At 36.4% G+C, this 24,933-nt stretch overlaps 1 protein-coding gene across 2 annotated transcripts in view; it reads right to left on the reverse strand.

The window, feature by feature from the left end:
• Unc5c (unc-5 netrin receptor C) overlaps nucleotides 1–24,933 on the reverse strand; it is a 349,129-nt gene that overhangs the window by 137,491 nt on the left and 186,705 nt on the right. For both annotated transcript variants that reach the window (XM_035451642.1, XM_035451641.1), the window contains exon 2: nucleotides 8,021–8,242. In XM_035451642.1, the coding sequence (XP_035307533.1) occupies nucleotides 8,021–8,242 (222 nt within the window). The remainder of the gene's footprint in view (nucleotides 1–8,020; nucleotides 8,243–24,933) is intronic.

The following is a 24,933-nucleotide window of genomic DNA, read 5'->3' on the forward strand; positions in this document are numbered from 1 at the left end:
CAACTATTCTCTTGTGAAGTTAACAGATTGACTCTGCCAGAAAACCCTCTTGTACTACATGGATCCTTATCAATTTTCTATTTTGATTTACCCAGCCCTTGGGCCAGCTTCATAATGCAAAGAAAAAAAAAACCTGCTAGTTTCTGGTACTGAAATGAGTACCTCTGAGAAGGAAGTCAAATGAATAATTGATTTGTATTCCAAAATCATTTGTCTTCACTGGCAAACAACTATATTATACATATATGTCTCTGTGCTTGCAGAGGCAATATACCCATGCCTCAAATTTAAAAAGTCATAGAATGGGGTTCAAACACACTTTCCAAGTTTTATGCATCATGTACAGAAAGTTAAACAAAACCCATGTAGATTCCCTTTTTACAATGTTTGCTCTGTTAATGAGGCCTGAGTTTAAGATGATTATGGGAAAATACAAGTAGAACGATGCATAGCCTGGATGTACAAAGCGACTCCTCTTACAGAAGACTGAGTTACTTAATGTAGCCATCATATCACCTATTCATTAAATAATGCAGATAAGTCTACCATCAAAACATTTATAAAATTTCAGTTACCTAGACTTAGTAGGTTAAGTAACTCCACTCTCCTAAAACAGATGCTGACTGGTCATTTCTTATGTTTGGTGCCTTATGCTCTAATTTTTGAAGATACTGGCTTTACAAATAATGAACCATAAAATGTCATTCTAGAGTATCTTAAGAGGCAGATGATAGACAACAGACAGATAGACTGATAGACATGTGAAAAATATAATTCTCACATAAATAAGATTTATGTTAAATCATGTTTTGTACATCAAAATGTTTAAATATTGATGCTTCCATATATTATTCATACAAATAAGATAAGGAGCAATTAAAATGGAATAAGAACAAGCAAGAGAAATGAGGCATATTTGCTTTAGTTTTACAGAAAGATGCATGTAGAATGCATCTATGTAGACTCCCTGTGTAAACTTTAAGAACAAGAAGGATTTTGATGGAGTCAGGAGACAGGAAACTTATCCGAAGAATAATTCATTCAATGTATATTTATTAACCTAAGTACCTAACACCAAGTAACCAAGGAGCTGGAACAGTAAAAATCACAAATACTACTCTTGATTTCATGGAGTATGCTCTTCAGACTGAAGAGGAAATGTAAATTGGAAAAGTGTATGAGACAAGGATCTCTTTCAAGTGTTAAAAATTATTCAGATGTTAGAATGTGACCAGACTTACTTCATGAAGTTCCACGAGACATGGTAAGTCCAAGAAGTCAAAATATTAGAGAATCTGTTACATTAAATTTAATGACAAGCCTGGAGCATGCTAAAAATTCCTAAGCTAAAGTAAATGACTCCTGCAATTCTCCTAAGTTGAAATCTTTATTCTAAGACAGATTTGTAACTTAAGAGAGCATGTGTAATTTATTATAATTCATATAACCCCTACTAACTTCCCTTTGACAATATTACAGTACCATTTCTCAATCATCTCCCGGTGTGGTAGTAAGGTCTCATGACATTTGCATAGAAGTTCATGTGCATAATAGTAAAAAAAAAAAAGAACAGTTTTATGTGTACGGATGCACACACACACACATATATACATGATATGTAGGAGGGCATATGTCAAAGGACATACTTGGGGGTCAAGGACCAAAATTTCAGATTCACTTCTCTCCATACACTTTTAGGAGGCCCCAAGGGATAGAGTGCATGTCACCAGATTTTCATGGAAAACACCTTTATCAACTGAGCCATCTTGGTGCCCATATTTTAGACTTTTACAAAAGAGCAATCACTTTATGTCTATAATGACCTGAGATTGAGAGATAGGCCAATTTAAGAATGTGGGCACTCAAATAATGTAATAGATTTATAGTAAAGGTATATCTGTTAGGGTAGAAGTTAAGAATTTAAAATAGATGGTTTGAATCATAGAGAAACACCTTCTTTAGTTCCCCCCATCAATAAAGGCCTGCATTGTCTTAAAAGGACCAAAGATTTTAAATCAGTAGGAGGGAATTCAGAATTCCAGCAACTGGGAGGCAGAGGAAGAAAAATTATGAGGTCAAGATCAGCCAGGGCTGTATCCTACATTCTAAGCTAGCATGGACTACTAAGACTCCATCTCAAAAATAAATAAAAACTCAAGAACCAAAAGGCTAATTTGGGGTCGAATGAAGTAGTTGATTAATTTGTTGGTTGGTAGAGTAATAAAGAAGCTAAAATTACTGTTTTTGGTACTGGGTGAAGAGATGAATTTTATATCACAAATAAGAACAAGGAGAGAAAGAACTATTCTGAACTTGGGTGGACCCAGTGTGTCTGCAGCAGGCCTTTGGTGAGATTTGGAATAGAAGCAAACTACTTCAACGCATGCCCAGCTAGAGGTTCTCTGTATTACTTTTTTGTTGTTGTTGCTATTAATACTCAGTGTTTGCTAATTGTCCATGGAGACATCTTTGAGAATAAAATAAGTCAAATCTATTCAAACTATTATACTGAACAATCACAATGGACTTCTTGCAAAACAGTGATGTAATGCAAGGAAGGCATTTGGAAGCATGAAGAACATAGAATATCTACCTTTCCTGGACGGTGCTTAGGACTGAACACAAAGCCTCATGTGTTAGAGGGAACCTCCAAGTTCCAGGCATGCTGGAATCACTGCTCCATTCTAAAAAGAGGTCCTGTGGTGGCTTCTTGTTTCTGTTTCCTTCTCATTGTGTAATACGGAGGAAATCAGTGGCTTCTTTCTCCTACTGAATCTCGGTTTCCTCATTCATAAAATAAACACCCAAGAAAAATCTCACTTAAGATTTATAGGATGCCTAAATAGCATAGGACATACAAAATGCTCAGTGTAAGGCTCAGAGTGCCTTTTATCGTTGTTATGGTGGTCTTACAGACATTTTCAGCTAATGTGAGAATAATTGAAGACAAAAGGAGAAAACCTCAGAGATTATTAAAATTTCAAAGCAATGGTGGCTTTCTTAACTCCCTTGCTTCTTTGTGGAAGAAAAATATTTGCTTTCACGTAGTGGATTTTAGGTGCCATGGAAACAGGAGTTGAAAAGACTTCAAGTAAATAGAAAGCAATCAGCTGAGCCTGAGGTTTTCTTTAAAATATAACCATGAAATTTTGATCAGACCAACGTTTCTATGTGATTTGAGGGCTGAAGAAATGGCTCAGTGGTGAAGAGCACTTGATGCTTTTGTGGAGGACCTGGATGTGGTTCCTGGCATGCACATGGCAGCTCACAGCTATTTGTAACTCTAGTTGTAGATAATCAGATTCCTCTCTCCTGGTTCTCACAGGCACTACACGCAGGGGTGCCCATATAGACATGCAGGCAAAACATGCATACACATAATATCAAAATGAATAGGTATTTCAATGTAATTTTGAAGGTAATCAATTATTGTATCACCAGTTCAAGAATTTCTGAATATTGTAAACTATGTAACACAGTCTGCCTTTCCTTTAGTTTCTTAGGCATATGAAAGAAATGTAACTTGATTTAAATGATGAAAGTCAAACAGCAAATGTAATGAGGGTCTTTAATAAGTAGACTTCATTAAGGTCAATGATATAACATTGCTGAGTGAAAACAGTCATTCATTTCATATGCAGAGGATGAGGGACCATAGAATTATTTTATAATTTAAGAAGGACACTAAGTTTTCTGATTGAATTTGTTTGAAACTGGGTCTTAAGTTATAGCCTAGAGTGGTCTTGAACTCACAAGGTATCCCTGGATTGCCTTGAAGTTATCAAAATCCTCTTGCCTCAGCCTTATGAGTGCTGGGTTGCAGGTGTAAGGCACTGGGGGCTGGGCTGCAAGTGTAAGGCACTGGGGGCTGGGTTGCAGGAGGAAGGCATAGAGTTCTGGGTTGCAGGTGTAAGGCACTGAGTGCTGGCTTGCAGGTGTAAGGCATTTGAATAGAACTAAGTGGCAGAATTTTTAAGAGTTCTGTCCTTAGAAGTGTTTATTAATTTTTCAGTGTGAAAGTATCTTTGCTAGAGACTTTGTTGAGTGCAATTAATTATTCTTACTTACAAGGAAATATGATTGGTGCTAAATGTGTTTACATGTGTTGTTCTAAGGAAGAGATTTTATAAAAATCAATGTACTTGCAAGGGCTCTAGCCTGTTCTGTCATTTAAGAGCAATGTTTTTAAGACATTAACAGCACTTTTTGGTTTTTCAATGTATTTCAAGACAATATATTCTAATATTTCTTGCTATAGAAAACCACCATGGTACCCTCAAAATAATAAGATCAGATTGTTAAAGTACAGAGCTGAGGACCCAAGTTGCAGGCAAATCTATTTTTATGGAAACACAACAGGCAAACACAGAAAACCCACAAAGAATTCTATTCCCATTTCATTCTAGGAGTTGTTAGTCTTGGAGGATTGCAAAGAACTCTAATATAGGAGACCAAGACATCTCTACACAGTTTGTCCAGATTGAAGATTTATGATAGCTGGCAAAGAGATGCAATAAAGTGGTGTGGGCTGTTTAGAGGTTTTCATTATTTATGATGAAAATAATATATTCACAGGAATGAAAAATCCCAAACAATAAAAGTCTCACCTCATCACCCTAGATTCTTAGCTGTCAACTTCTTGGTGTGCATTTACGCAGAAGATTTCACCTTATATACAAAAACATGTGTATCCTCTTTGCACAGTGATAATACACATTAGGAATGCTGTTTTCTGTGTTTGGGATTTTGTGTTCAATTTTATCTGAGAGAAATTTTCACAGCTTCACAAGTAGAAAAACTTCACTGTTAAAAAAATTATAGTAATTCATTCTAAGAATGAACATAACCAAGAGGACATAGTGGGCAACTGGTAAACAGTTAATCTTTGTAATATTCAGAATTTTACTTGTTGGAAGTTCCTAGACTATTTACTTACAGGAAGGTATATATATATTTCAATATTGGTGCTGTTTTCAAACTGGCATTCCAATTTGTGCCCTAGTTTTTATTTTTAAAAAAGGTCTTTTATCCATGTTTTAAACTAGACAACATCTCCTTAGATGCTTACTTATAAATAAGCATATTTTCCTCTAATTCCATGATCAAACACTGGTCGGTTTTCTTTTGGGTGCTGGTGCATTTTCTGAAATGTAATTTAAATGATATTTACATAGTAACTAAGTTATCACTTTGACTCATATTCATCAATGTTGATATAAGTTTTTAGAGATATTCTCCTTGCCTCTGTTTGTGGTATGTTTTAATTCAATTTTATAATGGTTTCCTATAAGGCTTTTTGATTTAAAAGGCTTGACTGTCTCCTTACTGAAACTCAGTAACCAACCAACAAATAGTAAAAATGATAATAGTGATGGTGATGCTGCTGCTGCTGATGGTGGTGGAGGCTGTGGTGGTAGTGGTAATGTCAAGTTCTAAAATCTAGAACTTACTCTAAATAATGAAATGGAATGCATGTTTTGTGTGTCTCTTTCCCTTCCAACTTCTTACCTTGTCATTCCAGTGCCTGCATTAATCAACGAATTTTTAAACAGTACTTAACATATTCTGATAGCTGTAGGTATTTTAGCATTTTATCTAAACAAATTAGAACTGTTAATCTATGTTTGGTCTTCTCTGAAGATCAAGCCCCTTCTAGTGTCTTCTTATTTTATGTTTGTAAAGATTCTTCGACTGTGCTTCTATTTCTGATTTCACCCAGCTTTTCTTAGATCACCATGATTTTATGTAGAATAACTTCTAACAGAATCAATGATGAGTGATATATACCTCCAAAAGTATTTTGCCTTTTATTCAGGAACAATACACACATACGTGCGACTTCTGTTCACACTTAAATTTTTTAAGCTGAGTAGATTTTGAAAATTTTCTTTCTAAACTTGGGTGTGTGGAGACCATGCTTAAAAAGCATGAGGTCTTGACTCTGTCTCCAGTATCACAAAACAAATAAAAAACCAAAAAATCCCTTCAAATTTCTTAACTTTATGACTATCATTTCTTTTACATTGATACTCTGTGACATGCCTCATTACATTTGAAATTGAATTGTTTATCTGTACATAGAAAAATTAATGTGTTATACTATTTTAACCAGCTAAATTTTTGAATTCTCAATATTTGCAGTTTTCTTTGAAGTTGGCTGTTTTCCATGAATATCAAATTATGCTATATGTCATAAACAATAATATCTGCTTTCTTTATAACTTTTATTAAACATGATTTATGTTATCTAAAACAGTTGTTAATATGTTGGAATGATTCACTCAGTACTAGTGTCTCTAAATATCATCCTCTTATATGTGTTTAGCATGACAACATGAAGATGGTTGCTAACTTTCTTGCAAAGTTTCATTTGGAAATAAAAGCCAAGAAAATTATATTGCATTTGATTCTTACTCTGATCTCAGGTACAGGAACTCAAAAATAATTTCTTAATCCTCAGGCATTCATACTGAATTTGAATGAAAATGTGTAATCCTTTTTAGTTTGTACATACTTAAAAGACAATTGTAATTATTGATACACATAAAATAAATTTTGTGTGTAGAAGATATAAAACCAATATTTATAGAATTCTCTCTCTCTCTCTCTCTCTCTCTCTCTCTCTCTCTCTCTGTGTGTGTGTGTGTGTGTGTGTGTGTGTGTGTGTGCATTACTAACATAGTGAGAAAGTTAGCAGGAGTTATCAGTATTCAGAAGTCATCTGAATAGCAGAAGCTTTATTTCTAACCTTCCTTTTTAATTACTAAAGACATGACTAAATACATTGTGATTCTCATTTTTATATTTGTGATACCTTGCCCTCATCATTAAAAATCTGTGTATTTGAAATCTTTATAAAAAAAGTTAGTTGAAGTCAATAAAATTCAATTCATTTGAGATTTTTTCCAACATCTGGTAGAATTATTTTCTCCATAATTAGACAATGAGGTGAGGCATTTTGCTGATGTAAGCTTGTCCACAACTGAAGTTCAGTTGTTTCGGGGGTCAGCAGCTTATGGTCAGTGAGCATACTGATTAATAGTATGTAGAACTGATACTTGATTTCTTGATACCATTTATACTCTGTAAATGTATGTTCCATATGTTCCTTAGACTGGCTTCTTCTCAGGCTGCTCAGTGTCCTTGTGTGCATCATTAATTGCCATCTCTTCAAATGATATTATTGCTGGTGACATTGAAGTGGGCATGTGCCATGTGCTGGTCTGGTCATGTTTCTGATTAAACCAACACTTAGGCCATTTTGAAAACCTAAATCTGTTTTGTATGGAGAGATATCTGTTCAAGATAAGATGTAAAAGTTTTTTCAATTTCTGTTATTCTATTTCCACCTAGCTTGTAAATGTTGGTTAATAAAGTATTAACATATGCAGTATATGCCTTAAGGACATAATATCACAAATTTAGATCTGAATTTTTTTAAAGTGCTGCTCTTCCTACTAGAGGTGAAAAACACATAAGGCACAGAAGAAAGGTATCTGTATTTATAATTTAAGAGAAATTGAAGACATAACACAACTATTTTAATTATTAGAGTGAAATAAAACATTTGCATCATGGAAATTTCATTGACAGCTAATTTTTAGAGAATAAATTAAAATGTTATATGAAATAATATAAATATGTATGTGGACCAACATCGAGTAGTGATATCAACAAGCATAATGTGTTCCCATTTACACACTATTCCTGGATTTCAGGATATTTGTCTTTGACTACTATACAAGTAAAATTCACAGACATTATTTGCTGGGATATTTAACATTAATTTACTCTATTGGTTCCACATTGCATATTGATTAGCCCTGCAGTCCAGCAACAAGAAAGCATTTATTCTTCATGGCTTGCGTTGCATGTACAGAATGAGATCATTAATTCTTAAAACTAAATTAAAGCTTTTTGTCAAAGAACAATAACTGTATTTTCAGCTCTGCTACCTGAAGCAGTATTAAGACAACAGCCCAGCGGGTGCACGAACCCTGAATCGCAATCCCAAACTCACCAGAGGTCTCATCTACTCTCTCATCTACTACGTGGTCCTTCTGATGAACCCACTCGCTGTTGCACTTGAAGTAGATCTGGGTGGCAGGGCTTGCTTTACAATACAAGTTCACAGGCTTGTTCTTCACAATGTAAGCTTCTTCAGGCTCAATGAGGAAGTGTGGCAATGGCTCAGGTGGGTCAGATGGAAAGGTTTCTGGGAGTTCATGAAAAAAGTCATCATCTGGTGAAGGAACAGAAAGGGGAAAATGATCAAAATATAGCAACTTGCCCTTTGGTTGCTATTTGTTTTTTAGAAAATGGCTTACTTAAGAATGAAGTTTTTGAATGGCTGATATGTGAAAAGTACTATTTAGAAATATTGAGTGTTTGCTCAGTAAATAATTTGATTATTATTCTATTTTGTGCATATGACAAAACTCAACCATAGGAAGGATAAATCATACTGAAAACCGGGAGTAGTTATCTTGCTGGGAAACAAAGCTAGGGGTCTTGTCACCCATAGAAGTGATGATATTCACAATATATTATGTACTTCCCAGGGTATAGGGTTACTGTTAAGAACTAAAACAAGGGACTGAAGAGAAAAAGCAGTGGCTAAAGCACTTGCTTCTGCTCCAGAGGTCTTGGGTTCAGTTCTCAGCATCCACAAGGTGACTAATAACCATCTGTAACTACAGTTCCTGAGAATCTTACATACTCTGCTGGCCTCTGGTAGGCACTCCACACATGATATGCACAGACACTCAAGCAAGCCAAACACCACTCAAAAACAAACAAATAGTGAAACAAACAGAAACAACTTCTATTAGAGGTATAAGGCTTGCAGTAAACTTTAAATCCTTTTCAAACATCTGTGAAAGATCACTACAGATGTGAATTCAAGTTCTCTAAGTCCAGATTCAAATTGATCACTAGTTTCAAATGATGCACTTGACTCAGTCAGATGAAGATATTCACTGAAGCCAGGCAATGGTGGTGCACATCTTTAATCCCAGCACTTGGGAGGCAAAGGCAGGTGGATCTCAGTGAGTTTGAGGCCAGCCTGGTCTACAAAGTGAGGTCCAGGACAGCCAGAACTGTTACGCAGGGAAATCCTGTCTCAAAAAATAAAAGGGAAATATTCATCGAGACTAAAATCGTCCAAGCACTGGATATGTGAATGGGTATCCATGGCTACTAGTGTAACCGTGGTAGAAATGCTATCTGGTCTAATTTTGAAATTGTACTTCATATGTTACATGTTGTTATGTGACTACTAGAACATTGCTTAAAACCTCATTATCAACAAATCTCTTCTTTAAGGCTTTCAAAATTGTGAAATGTGTTACTCCCACTCTGATATCTCAACATCACTGAATACATCTCATCTCAAATCACTGAAAGGATTTGCACATTTTGAAGTTGACTTACATTTCTTAACTTGGATTCTACATGATTCCAAGTTTTAAAAATTCATATGTGTTTGCTTTAACAAAGCCTAGTAATGTTTTATAAAAAGATATTTCTGTTATATGTTATGTCTGGTAATTATATACTTATGAGGGACAGGAAAGAACAAACTATCATTAGATTGTCCACAAATATGCTAATATTGCAATTTTAATTCATGGGTCAAAGGTAAAGATGTACTTTACAAGTTCTCTGGAAGTACTCTTGTGTAGTATTACACAGATGCTATCATATTGGTATTTAGAGACTGGCTGCTCAGGCATTACCTTGAAACTCATTATATTATGTATTCAGTTGCTATCTGATTTTTGGGAGCTAGCCATTGGTGGAGTGGACATCTGTCCACTAAGGAATCTGGCCTGAGACTTTTTTCATCTAGGTCATGGGATAGCTTTCAAATAGTAATGATACCCAGTGGTTGCCAAACTGTTTTGCAATAAAAATTGGCTTTACTTGAATCAAAGGCGAAACTAGTTTTTGAAACTGCTTCACCATAGTCAATTTCTGACATTGTGGAAATGATGTCTGTGGTAGCTAGGCATTCTTTCTTCCTTTACCTCCCATATACTTTCTCTGGCAAGACATCATTTATAGTTTTTCCACTGTTGACAAACAAGGACACAAACTGACAGCTTACTAAAGAATAACCTTGTTTATATCAATTCTAGCTCTACAAGTCAATATGCAAGACTACTCAAGACTGATCAAATAAACAGAGCCAGAAAAGCAAAGGGACGCGGAACTGCACTATAGACAGATCCATCTGCACAAATCCGATGCCTTGAATGCCTTACCCAATCTTTCTGTCATCTTCCAGAGCATTTCCTTTTATATGTGAGGAAGTACTGGGCTGATAATCAATACGGCTATACAAAATACCATGCTCAAATTCTACTGAAGCATAAGTCTTGCTTCATTATTATTCATGAAAGCAAACAAGACAGTAGCTCTAGCTTATTCCAATTTCCTTTCGGATTGTGTTTGCATTCACATAAACATGGAGGTATAGTTAGAACTACACATTTACTCAAGTATCTAAGAAATAAAATATCTTTCCGCTGGTGTCTTAAGTGAGGCTTGTTCCTTTAAAAGAACTGATTACAAAGCACTAGCTAATTATACACATCTATTTTATTTGGTAATGTAGCATAAGTATTTGTATGTTCATATCTCATTGAAAATTCATAAAGACGCTAAAAATCAGCTATAGCACCAAGCCAAAATATGTATTTCATTAGTCTTATTATTTTGTTGCAACTCCTGAGTAGATGGATGATAATGGAAGATCAAAAAAATCACATGCCTATTTTCAAGTTCAGCAAAATTCCAGCAGGAAAAGTGATGATTTAATAATATCTAGAATAGATATGTGCAAATAATTGGTCATTTCCTTAATTTTGAGTTTTACCATAATATGACCATTACAAGTGAAAGACATTAGCCTGTGTCTTGGCATAGTATTGATTTGTCAAGTTGACTATTAACATTTAAAATGAAATATAATAAAAATTCATTTCTATCATTAGAAATAACATTTTCTTCTTTTGATGAATCTTCTGTTTTCAATTATATATAATTATCATTTCCACAGAATTCATCTCCAAGTGTTCCTCTAGAGAGTTGACTTAACAAACAATAGTCTATTAGCTTAATATTTCTGATGGTGTCTATATTGTAATTTCCAATTTATAGCCTAGATGAAATCACATTAAGCATTATATCTTATTTCTAATACTCAGTTCAAGTGTAGAAATAATAATTGGTTAAGGAAATCCAAGACATGTGTGTAGTGGGATTCATATAATAAAATAAACAGGCTGATTCTCTTAAGGTTCTAGTTTTTATACCAACCAGTTTAATGTAGCTATTAATAATCTTGAAAAGATTAAAAATACACAACTAATCTTTAATTCAAGAATGGAAATAACTTGAAGATCCAGTTTATGTTGTATTCATTTTATTTTTATGTTCTGAACAGTTTTTAAAAATTTATGTATATATCTGTGTCTGTAGGAATTTATGTGCACACATGTGTGCACACACCTATGGTAGTCAGAGGGTGACATATCCCCAGTAAATGGAGTAACAGGTAGCCGTGGGATGCCTAACGTGGGTCCTGGGAACACATGTAGAACTTCCTGTATAATTTGTGTGGTGCAATATAGAACAAAAATTCAAAGATCCTAGTTAAAATTATGAAGATTTCTGAGAGAATGGCAGGAGGAAATTCAATGTCCCTTGAGACAATCCAGGTCACATTCATGCCCCTCTACTGAAGAATGGAAAGAGAAAATGTGGCACATCTATACAATGGAGTACTACTCAGCAGAAAAAAAGCAACGGAATCTTGAAATTCGCAGGCAAATGGATGGAACTAGAGGAAGCCATCCTGAGTGAGGTAACCCAGTCACAAAAAGACAAACATGGTATGTACTCACTCATATATGAATTTTAGACATAGAGCAAAAGATTACCAGTATATAATGCTCTTCACCAAAGGAACTAGGAAACATGAAAGACTCTAGGGGATAAATGGTCCCCAGGAATGGAAGTGGCATGAACTCCCGAACTAATTGGGGGCATGAGGGTGGGGGGGGAAAGGAGCTGCTACAATAAGAGCAAGAGAAGAAGAGAAGAGGAGAGGAAACGGAGGGGCAGAAACATTGAGTTGGGGGAAGAATAGAGGAAAGAGAGCAAGATGAAAGATACCATATCAGAGGGAGCCACTGTAGGCCCGAGAAGGGATCAGGAACCAGGGAGATCTCCAGAGACCTACAAGGATGGCACGATCTGACAATCCAGGCAACAGTGGAGAGGATAACCTAAAAACCCTCCCCTTAAAATGAGATTGATGACTTCTCTTTATGCCATCCTAGAGCCCTGACCCAGTGGCTGATGGAAACAGAGACAGACATCCACAGATATACAATGAGCCGAAATCAGGAATTTAGTTGAAGAGAGGGAGGAATGAAGAACAAAGGGGTCTGTACTAGGATGGAGAAACCCACAGGAACAGGTGACCTGAACAAGGGAGAGCACATCGACCCCAGATGCTGTCCAGGAGGCCTGTACAAGACTGATCCAGACCCCTGAACATGGATGTCAATAAGGAGGCCTCTGCACTCCAGGGAGCCTCTGGTAGTGGATTAGTATTTTTCCCTGGTGCAAGAAGGGACTTTGAGAGCCCATCCCATATGAAGGGTTACACTCTGGCCCTGGACACATGGGGAAGGGCCCAGGATCAGCATAGGAAGACTTGGTGGACTTTGCAGAGCCCCCGTTGAGGGCCCTACCCTGCCTGGGGAGTGGTGGGTGGATGGGGTGGGGGTGGGCTGGGGGTGGGGGAGAAGTTTGGGGGTGAGGGGAGGGAGAGGGAGAAGGGACTTGAAATAAGCTTATTCCCTAACTAGAACTAATAAAATAAAAAAACAAAAACAAAAACAAAACAAAAAAAACCAAAACAACAACAAAAAAGAATCCAACCCTACCTACCAATGGAAAACAACTGGGCATTCTGCTCCCCAGTGTCTGATCAGACATAACACCATTCCTGGTGGACATTCATGCTGAAACTTATTGGGGGATTTAACATATTTTTAAAAGGTATATATTGGGTATTTTCTAGAAGATATGGAAGTTTAGACTGAGATACCCAGGCTCTAATCAATTCCTTGTAGTTGAAGATGTGTGCTAATTTGTGCACAGCCTTCCCTTGAACCTGTTTCCTTGGTAAGAGCACCCATGGCATGCAGAGGCCTATCCTTCAGAAAGGATAGGTCAGCTCTGGTCTGAACTGATAGAATACTTACTGAGATCACTTCTTAACACCTTGCTGGTTTTACTATATAAACCAATCAGTTTCCAGATTCTATTGAGGTAAGATCACAAAACTTGAAGCTATAAAAGAACAGCCCTGAGTTTTACCTCACAGAGATCAGGAATTATATCCCTCACCACTTCATAGCTAAAGATCTGGAGGTAATATCAAGGTGACAATAGGAACCCAGTTTATAAACATAGCTTTAAACTTAAACTTCTCTTGGGCAATATGGTCAAATACTCTAAGTTATTACTTTTTATAAAAATATATAATTCAAGTTGAAATTAAATGCACTAATTTGGGCAAAATGACTTGAGTAATGAAATTGTTAAGTACGGTTTTATGGGCAGTTTATTAATATTAACAATTTAAAATTCTTTTAGTGATTACCCTTCTATATGGTAAATTCAGTTTCAATTTAAAGCTAGACATGCCTTTTTGTATGGATTCAACATTATTTTTCATTTTATTCTTTTTCTAACATTTGACTTAACTTTCCACTTTCTACTATTACTCAATGAAGGCATTCAACAACAGTGCCATTTTTATCAGTGTATTAGTAAATCTTGGCATTTCTGCTTCTATTATTTAATACAGGTTTTAGCTTTTCCATTTATATACAAGAGGGGAAAGCTTTGCACCATGTATTATCTTTATAGACTTTCATTGTACCTAATTCTTGACTGGAAAATACTGTGCTATGAACATCAATCTAAGAAGCTTTAGGTTGCTGGTTTTATTGCTATATCAAGCCCTAATTTTCATCAACTCAATACATAAGTTCTTACACTTCTGAATCACAAGACTTAAACTGTTATTACTCATAAAATATAGGACCATTATCTCTTTGTCTGAGACTTGAAGCTTATTCTTCTAAAGTGGTATTTGCTTCTAAAGAACTCAAGAGCAATTTAAAATGAATGACTGAAAAGCTAATTTTATCTGTATTTGGCCATACATCCATCAGAGAGATAATGTATGATGTATTATCAAAAAAGCAGCTGGAATTAACTGTTTGAATAAGACTCTAGGCTATTTTTATTATTTTGATTAAAATATCCTCTAGAAGACAAAGGCTGTGGTCTACATATCAAGAAACATATCACTGATTCATACTCTAAATGCACACAGTTGGATCAATAATGCCTTGAATGTATTACAATTTTTTGGACCTACTGAATATTTCTAATTTCAGAAGTGAAACTTTTTTTTACTTTCAAAGAAACATTTTCCAAAACACATCCTTCTATAACTGTCAGTGATACAATGTTAACATGCTATTTGACATTCAGCTACTTTAGATACAGAAGGGCTCTCTTGAGCTCCAGGTAAGTTCTCCTGATCTCTGGCTTTCATTCTTTGAAACCCTCTTGTTCTCTTGCTCTCTACCTCTTTTATGTACGTTCTACTGTGCCACTGAATAAAAGCATTTAAAGAGTGCTTTTGTTCTCTTCTTCATAAGATTTACCAAGTATAAGATAAAGAAAGTGGCCAGTTTCTTTTGCTAAACAGTTCAGATAAGAAATTCGAATGATAAGGGATTGATGAAGACACTTTTTCATAGAGTATCAAGAGCACAAATAGACATCAGAATCAATAGAATTTGAAAATACGTTTTTTTCCGAATAGGTTTCCTCACTCCTTTGTAACCACATTGTATGTGACATTGTATGTGACATAAAAATTTGCATACACATGTATGGATATATTCACCCAAGTATTGTTTACTTTAGACCCACATAATGTATATCAAAAGGCTATTTGCATAAGCAAAATCTATTTGCATAAGATTAAGCATAACTAATTTCTAACTGAAGTACTGTTCAAGAGGTTTCTGAAAATCCAATCACAGGCATACTGTTTAGTCAATAAAAATAAAGATTCAGATTTGTATATGTTGAGCTAAGTAAAGAAAGCAAATTTTGGCTAATTTTTACATGTTTTACTTGTCAAGAGGAAGGGAGATGTTTGTATATGTGTAAGTGTGTGTATGTGTATGGAGGTGACTGCTCTGTCAGGTCAAAGGAAGCACGAGGAAAAGCTTTGTAGCTGGGATTTGCAGGCGTTAGAGGTCATTACTTCTGGTGTGAAAATGTGCAATGGTTGTTGGGGGAATGTCTGTCTTTTACTTCAAGGCTTTTCAAATCCATTACAGCTGGTGCACATATAGATCTCCCTACCTGGATAACTCCTATGTGAAAAATAGCATCAGCCTAGGATGCTTCATTAAGTACAACTTCCAAAACCAACAGCACTGACTCCATTAAAAATTGCTACATATCTCTGTCAAAACCCATGTATAAAGACTATGGTATTTGTAAGTATTTCACTTTGATTTACTTATTTCAACTTCATTTCATTTTTCTTTTAATTGTGTCCCAAATTCCTCAGTCCCATGGTCTCTGACTTTGAACTAACAGAGTTTACAACTGTGTTCATATTTTTTCAAGAATTTGTATTTGATGATCCTTTTCCATATAGTGTACATTCCTAGCTGTTGTGAGTTAAGCTATACTTTATCTACTTTATCTTTAAATGATATCTTACAGAAATAGAAATGGCATGAAAGAATATAATTTTATGGTAATCTCAGTATATAATAGCAGTATTTTATTAGTCTTGTTATGCAAATACCCTATTTATAATTAAGCAGCAATCCATTAGTGCTTTATTTTGTACTTTAAATGCTTAATTTAGTATATCAGAGTGAATTGCTAATGTGTATGGTCCTCTACAGTGAATTATAGGAAATGCCTGCCATTTTCTTACTCCCTTCTAGTGGTTGGTGTCTTAAATTGGGAACCTTAAGCAGTTGAAAATAAATACAAACACAAATAAGAATATTATAAAAATTGGGTCTGGAGAGGTGGCTCAGCAGCTAATACCACTGGCTGCTCTTCCAGTGGAGTTCAAGCAACCTACATGGTGACTCACAACCAGATCTAAATGCTCACAGCAGGTGAAACATCCCTTCCTCCGAATGTGATACCAAGACTAAGTTCATACTGTGGTTCCTATTCCCAATGCTCCTTCCCTGCATATATCCAGTCCCTACCAGATGGCAGGTCCATGCACGACAGTGGTACTTATTCACTTCTAGACATCCCATGTCTCGAGTGCCAGTCATAGAATTCAAGGTTTTCATTTCCTTTCAATTTGTATTGAAATATCACAGTACAACAGAGAAATGTATAGGAATTATTTCATTAACTAAAATCATGGGAATGAGAAGTCATTGTAAAACTACATCAGAAATGTGTGTATCAAAAGGTATCTGTCTGTCTGTATGTGTGGGTGTGCCTGTACATACACCGAGTGCATGAAGTATGTAATTATTAGTATGTATATATTCATGGGAATGCACATTCACAAATGGGTACGGAGGGCAGCTGATGTTCAGTGTGTTTCCTTGGTCACCTTTTTATCTTTTGAGGCAGGATCTTTCAGTGAAACTCATTGATTTAGCTGGGTTGGTTACAAAATAAGCTTCAGGGATCTGCCTGTCTCTATTGCTTCTAGCTCTGGGGTTACAGGCACATGCGTGTGTGTGTGTGTGTGTGTGTGTGTGTGTGTGTGTGTGTGTGTGTGTGTGTGTGTGTGTGTGTGTGTGTGTGTGTGTGTGTGTGTGTGTGTGTGTGTGTGTGTGTGTGTGTGTGTGTGTGTGTGTGTGTGTGTGTGTGTGTGTGTGTGTGTAGTGTATGTGTTCAGATCTGAATACAGGTCTTCATATTTGACGTGCACGCACTTTACCGACTGAGCTATCGCCTCGCCTCCAAACGCATAATTCAAGTGTTTAAAAGTACAAATATACATCCAATAAACAAACTTGTCTTGTATGCAAATTTTAATGTCATCTATCAAGAGGTGTACCTAGTTTTGGACTAAGTGAATTCTTCCATGAAATATTGAAGGTTAAGTCTAACCTGGTATGAGTGGAAAGTCTTATAGGACATCTGAGTTTATTGTCTTCATCTATTGTGCTTGCAATACACTGATGTATGACGTCACTCTTCCCATTTGTAAACCCCTTCTTCCTTGGGGACTCTGCATTTGCACTATATTGCTTCCTGTCCTATGACTTTGACCTTCCACTTTCTCCTTTGCTTCTTAAATACAGTCAGATACCTCTCAAAGTTTCTCCTTTGGTCTCTCCCCCGGGCATCTGATCACACCAGTGGCTTCAATTATCAGATCGTGTCACATTCATAACCTTCCCCTCCATTCCTTTCCTTAAAACCTCTAATGCCTTTGTATTGACTGAGAATGAAATCAGACTCTTCATCCAGGCCAACAAGGACCTGCCTGAGCTGATTGCTTCTGCCCTCTATGTCTCGCATCTTAGCCTCCTGTCCTCTTGCCAACACATGGAGACAGACATCCTGGCACTGGAATCTTTATCACACTACACTCATCCAACACTCATGTGCTTGCAATTTACTGAAGGGCATTTCTTTTCCTTCTTTCCTTGAGGGTTATGCTCAATTTGTCTCCCAGGCAAGAAGAGATTCAAGGCCACAAAATCCAAATAAATGACACCTTCTAAGAAGGATTTTCTATCTGAAGTTTTCTTATCATCTGCTATTTATTATTATTCTTATTATTTTATTTTCTGTTACTATCTCAAATTAACTTGTTCACTAAGCTGATTTTCCCCTTTGCACAAATCTCCAACATCTAAAAATTAAGATATTTTCCATTTTGCTCAGCACTGTGTCCTCAGCATTGACACCATATGGACTATCTTTCCACTAAAACTAACCTTATTTTCAAAACCAGTTCCTCATTTCTAATTATAACATTATTTTCACAGTCAAAATAATGTCCCTTATTAAGGTATTATAAATAAATTAAAGGAGTCCCCTTGCTTTTTATTTGAATTATTGTAAGAGCCTTGATATTGATTTGAATTGCCCTAGATTTTCCTCCCTCAATTCTATCTCTACCCATGTTAGCTAGCTTTTCATTGCAGTGACAAAAATACCTGAAAGAAACAAGTTAAAAGGAAAAATAAGTTTATTTAACCTCATGATTTGAGATCATATATATTTGAATATATGACAGATTTGAATCTGTCACCTAGGAACTTAGTTGACTCACTGTTCATCTCACAGCAACCAGGAAGCAATAGCCTGAGAGAGGAGGGACTACTAACAGGATTCAACACCTCTAAGCACAGGTTTCGAGGTACTAATTTCCTTCAACTGTGTCTCACCTAAATTTCTTACATATCCTTATAGTCAGGGGTCCATCAGTAGATAAGATGGCTGCCTCCCATCTCACTTCTAAACCCTGCTGCATTTGAGACCAAGCCGAAGCAGACACTTTTCAGATCCACACCATAACATCAGGGCATGACTTCAATAAGTGTGGATATTCCAGGATGAGAATGGAACAGCAACAGCTTCTGCCAGAATGTCTGTGGATTTCTCAGAACACGGCCCACACTTACTTAACATCCAGTTTATTTACCACCACTCCTCCAAGTTGGAATTTGGTGACTCTTTATCCCACAAAGAGCTGTTAAGTTTTTTTCTTACTTCCACATATTTCATGGCTTAGAATCCACATTCAGAATTGACTCCTCAAGGTCTGTTGCAATTCCATTTAAAAGATCCATTTTTAATCTCAAAAATAACCATCCCTTGCTGTTAAGGCTGTAAAAGTTCTATACTGCAATTTGAGAGGTCAATGATTTTTACTTCAGGCCAGAGCTAACATCCCCTACAAGGTTTTAAAACTTTTTCTCAATTGAAGTGAATGTAACTGGTGACTTACTTATAGAACTACAAAGAACATTGCTATCTATGTAGATTATATGTTGTAAGTCAAATTTTGGTGTAATCTATAGCAATCTCATTAAAATCAATGCATACATCTTTAACTGCTATAGGAAATTGCATATTTAAACAACACCACAGACCAGAGAACTACAAGTACCTGCCACCTATTTTCAATGAATTTTAACAATATTCTCAAAACGCTGTGTCTGTACTTGTATGTATATATTTATATGTTGGTACTGTGTTTAGAAGGCTAAGCTAAAACAGTAGAGACAAATAGCACCAAATTAAAAATAAGCTATACTTAAAATATTTGAAAATATGGAAAAGTGGGATATGTGGATAGTAAGAGTACTCAGTGTATGTGATACAATGGTCACCCTCAAATTAGCACACTGAAATATGACTATATGGTTTATCATGTATTTGTAAAGATTGGACAATGAAAAACAGATTTCCCAAACACATTGAAACTCTACCTACAGACTATCTTTTATTCTTCCTTCATGCATTACACTCAGCCTGAAGTTTTCCCTCCCTCTACTCCCCCTGCAGCTTAATAGCTTATTCTTTCAATTTATTAAAATGACTTAATATACAGTCATCTTGAAGTCCACATGCCATTTTATAAGCAAAGGAAACATCAAAATTTAAAAACAGATGACCACAGAGTTGTCTCAAATGAGAAATAGAAATTCACTTCTTAGGTAAAAACTATTCACACTGCCAAAGAAGCTAATAAACAAGGAGGTCAAGATCTGCTGAGCAAATTGGGAGCACAGGAAGAGGGGGGAGGGAGCTAGGAGAATGGGAAGGAGAGAAGAAGAGGGATGCCAAGGAAATCAGGGAGCAGAAAGTATGAGTCAGGGGAAGAATACATGATAACAAGAATGGAGACATCTTTAGTTTACAGAGAAATCAGGCACTAGGGAAATGTCTGGAGATCTACAAAGATGACACCAACTAACAATCTCAGCAATGGAGGAGAGGCTACCTTAAATGCCCTCCCCTCATCATGAGATTGATGACTGACTTATATGCCACTCTATAGCCTTCATCTAGCAGCTGGTGGAAGTACAAGAAGACACCCATAACTAATCACCAAACTGAACTGGAACCCAGTTGCAGAGAAGGATGAGTGAAGAGCACAGAGGTCCAGACCATGCTGGTGAAACCCACAGAAACAGCTGACCTAAATATCCAGGAACTCTTGCTCCCCAGTCTGATAGCTGGAATACCAGCATGGGACTGATCCAGACCCCAGGAACATGGGTGTCTGTGAGGAGACCTTGGAAATCTACAGGACCTCCTGTAGAAGTTCAGTACTTATCCCTAGCATAGGTGTGGACTTTGGGAGCCCATTCCACATAGAGGAATACTCCCTGAGCCAAGACACACAGGGTGGGCCTAGGCCCTATCCCAAAGGATACGAAAGACTCTGATAACACCATATGGAAGGCCTCACTATCCAGGGGGAGCAGAAAACATATGTCACAGATAAGGTTTGAGTTGGGGGGGTAGGGGAAGATGGGTGGGAGAAGGGAACTGGGATTGTCATGTAAAACAATCCTGTTTCTAATTCAAAATAGTTGGAAAAAATGGAAAAAAAAAGCTATCAACAAGTGCTTCTCTCTGTGCGACTTATGTGACTGCTAGATGTCACCATTTCTATGTTTCTGAATCTATTGCAATCAATTGTTTCCCAGAACTTTTCAAGGTCTCACAAGTTGTGCCCTTCAACTCTTGCAGATATGCAAAGTCTGGCTGTAGCTCCTTGGTTTAAGGTACTATAGTTCCTCTTTTCCCATCAGCATGGTACACAGAGGCCAGTGAATCAGTTCTTTATTACTCTACACACAATTCTTGCAGATAATTCACCTGGTAGTTTATTTAGTGTTTTTAAATTTGAAAATTACTCTTTTTGAGGTTATATTATTTCCCCCTTGGTTTTCCTCCCTCCAACCCCTCCCATATACCAAATCCTTGCTCTTTTTCAAAATTATCGTTTATTCATTAATAGTTGTTACATGTGTGTGTTGAGTTTTTACTTCCTTAATAACTATTATTTTTTAATGCTACTACTCTTTCATTGTTAAAATTACATTAAGGCATTATTGTAAATAGAATTCTACAAAACTCCCATTGTATATGTGTACATGTTTGTGGATAGTTATATAGCTTTTAAAAATACAAATGTGATCATGTTGAACATGTTTTTATACTTCGGTTACTGATTTACACAGTACATTCTCTGACTCCTTGGAAGCAGTATTTATAAGAGAATTGTTTACACTAGAAACTCATTATGTTCCAACTACAATTTTGGAATGTTAACATAAGTTAACATTCACAGTGTTGAAGACAAAACAATGCTACACATTTACAGGATTGGTGATGTTTCTATAACACTCAAATTCCTACAGATGTTTTATAATAATAAAGCAAACATGCATCACAGCTGTTACCAACAACATTGCTATCCTGAGCTCTAGGTAGTTATACTACAAATTTATATTTTTTGACATTATTAGATTATAGTGTTTCTGCAGCTGGAACTGTAATTAGTGGAAAGAGTTAATTCTGCTAATGAGCAACCTCTGGCTTTGCATCAGATCTGTGTGGATGGCACCAGTGGCATTCTTGTACTGAGTGAAACATGAAATGTGCTGACAGGAAGGACAATATGCTGGGGAGAATGAGGAAGGTGGAAAGGGTATGAATCACCTCCAGCACACTGAATGGCTGGCTAATGTTTCTCAATGTCACCTCCCTGCCACCGGAGATCAGAAAGCCTGACGCCCAGACACCAAATTATTAAAGCTTCAAGCAGTGACACTTCCTTCTCCATGTGAGGCCGGGTTCTCCTTGACACTTTGCTCTTATGGTCCCTTCAGGCTCTTTGGCCTTTACTTCCCTCCTTTAACCTCCATAACTAATTAAATCTGGACAACTCTTTGGTGAAAATAGTTACCTTCAAAGTTTTCATTCAGGGTTCCCCTCTGGGCAATTTCTGTCACTTTAGTCCAGCCTGCCCTCTTTACATGAAGTTTAAAGAGGTGAGCTATTTTTATAAGATACAAAAAAAAAAAACACCCTCTTTCAAGACCTAAATCTACCTTGATGCTTCACATAAAAACTAGCTTGTGAAACAGGACAAAAACTTCAGCCACGAAATATTAGTTTCAGAAATTTATGGATAAACAAAAAGCTCTGAGAACTCTGGTCTTATTTGAGATAATTAAGATGTTAAGACTTATTATCTGGCAGAAGTGTTATTTAGGGTTCTAACTAAATTCTGTTTTAAAAAACTAAACAACAAAAAAACAACCAAGCAAACAAATGAAAAAAGACTAATATAGCTGGGCTCATTTTCTGTAGGTTTGCTTTAGAAGTCAGATTAGACCTCAGAATTGAGGAGTACCATAAATGTTATTACCTATTTAGGAAAGACAAAATGGAGATAAAAAAATGTGATGTTAATTCTCAGAATATGGTCTTGATCATTGGTTTCTTGTCTAAACATAACATAAAAACATCTTAAGTAGCCAAATACTTTAGACCTACTTCCATATCTTACAAATAATTCTTCAAAATGATTTATTCATTTAAAAAATTAACAATCAGGCATAGAGATCCTTGGGCTGGTCATAGGTAGGGCAATGGGCTCCTCTATTACTTGATGCCTAGAGAACTGTTTCTTAGCCTAGTAATTACTACCTATACTGTTTTCAGAAGAGGCAAAGGTAGTGTTCTTGTGCCTTGCTTTTGAGATAGTTTCATTCTGTCATTCTGTCATTCTGTCCTGGAGCTCACTGTGTAGCACAGTCTGATATAAAATTCATGATCCTCCTGCCTCAGCCTCCTAAGTTTTGGGTTAACAAGCATATACCATTGTGCCTGATGATAAGGAATGTTTCATTTTCAGCTATATTATGAGATACAACTTTCAAAATGTCATAGATGAATGAATACTTTGCTATTTAACATTTGTGTATGTCTCCAAGACAATCTCTACCTATAACAGTGGAGATCGGGAAGGAATTTAGATGTTTCTGGCTTGGTAAATGTGACTGAGTTGCAGAGGACATTGCCGTCCACATTCTGGAAATGTATTTAAGAAGAAAATTCTCTTGTATTACTATGTTAAGCAATACAAGACTACTATACAAATATCCATAAAGCAGTTACAAAATGCCAGGTACCCTGTTATGGATGTCAGATACATTCTCTCATTATTTCCCACAGTAGTACCATGGGTAATATCATTATCTCCATTCTTAAGATGAAAATATTGGCAGAAATAAATTAACTTGCTGAAATAAACCTAGCTAATAAATACCAGAAATAGCCTTTGACCATCAGTTAGTGCCTCGGTCTTAGAAAACTATCTGATATGTCATTGACTCTGAAGTTTTTCATTAAAATACCAACCTATATTTTTTAGTTATAGGCAAAAATGAGAACTATACTCTAAGCTTCCATATAACCTTATTTCCTGGTCTCCTCAGAGATATCAGTAACATCTTCTTATGGCATGTTTTTATTTGTATAAGTTTCTAATTCTATGAATATGTTTGCATACACTGCTTTTCCTTGCCTATCAAAGTTGATTTGGAGGCTGGAGAGTAAGCTCCACAGTTGAGTGATTTCATCTCAGTTAGAGGGGCACAGTTTTGTTCCCAGCACCCATGCTGTGTAACCTATAATAACTTGTAATGCCAGTTTGAGTATGCCTGGACACACACACGTACACACACGCACGCACGCACGCACGCATGCACACACACACACACACACACACATGCAGAGTTTATTTTTAAGGCAAAAATGTAATGCATTTTTTAAATAGAAGAATTAGCAAATCAAATCATGTCCACAATGTAGAAAAAAACATAAGACATTATGCAGAATAAGTCTAACACCCCATAAATTACTTATTGTTCCACCTAATTAAGTATTAACACTGGTAAAATTACCATCAAATAAATGATAATAAACTGAGGCAATTTGCAGAAAGTAAAGCAAATTGGGTAACGGAGGACGATTTGTAGCATTTCAGGTAATTGAGGATTCAGCCCTGGATTGTGATATAGGAGGAGGACATGTTTGGACACTGCTGATTTTCCTTTGTTGAGTCTCCAAAAGAAATAGGAGTTGATCACATTTGTTAATACAGAGGAACTGGCTATTTGTGGGAAGGGAGATCTCACAGCTTTTCACGTTAAGGGGACATTCTATCAAAAAGGCACTCGTGTCTGGAAAACAGAGGTCTTTTCAGGAAAGCATATCCTTCCTGTCTTCCACATCAGTAAACTTGAGGAGTGAAAACACATTTGTGAGTGCAGCAAGTTCATTGACATTAGCAGCATATCATTTCCCCAAAGTTTGAAAGAGCAATGGATTGATTTCAGGGTTCACAGTGGGATGAGGTAGGGCAGCATGGCTCACATATCTTTCGGAAACAATATAAATCCATAGAGCTATTTCAAGCTCTCATGAAGAGGTGATGAACTGCTAGATTTGGTTACACATTTCCTTCTGTAGGGATGATTTCATCCACTCCTTTTAGATAAGTCAGACTGATTTGTTGTTCTCATGCTCCGTTTTTCTTCAAATCTACTTTAAATGAGCAGGTTGATTTCAGGGCAGGTCTCTTAACTCCCTCTTCTTCCGCTCGGGTTCAACTCAAGTTCTTGTGAAATCATTATCCCTTCTGTACCTTCAGGATGGACTGCCACAAAACCAAATTACAAAGTAAACAAATTGAAGCTAAGCATGTGTTCCTCAGGGACGAGCTACTTGTGCAGAGGTGTGCACAGAATCACACAGCCCTTGTCAAAGTGTCTTCCCCACAGCATGGGC

Source organism: Cricetulus griseus (genome assembly GCF_003668045.3).
Source record: "Cricetulus griseus strain 17A/GY chromosome 1 unlocalized genomic scaffold, alternate assembly CriGri-PICRH-1.0 chr1_0, whole genome shotgun sequence".
NCBI classification, from domain to species: Eukaryota; Metazoa; Chordata; class Mammalia; order Rodentia; family Cricetidae; genus Cricetulus; species Cricetulus griseus.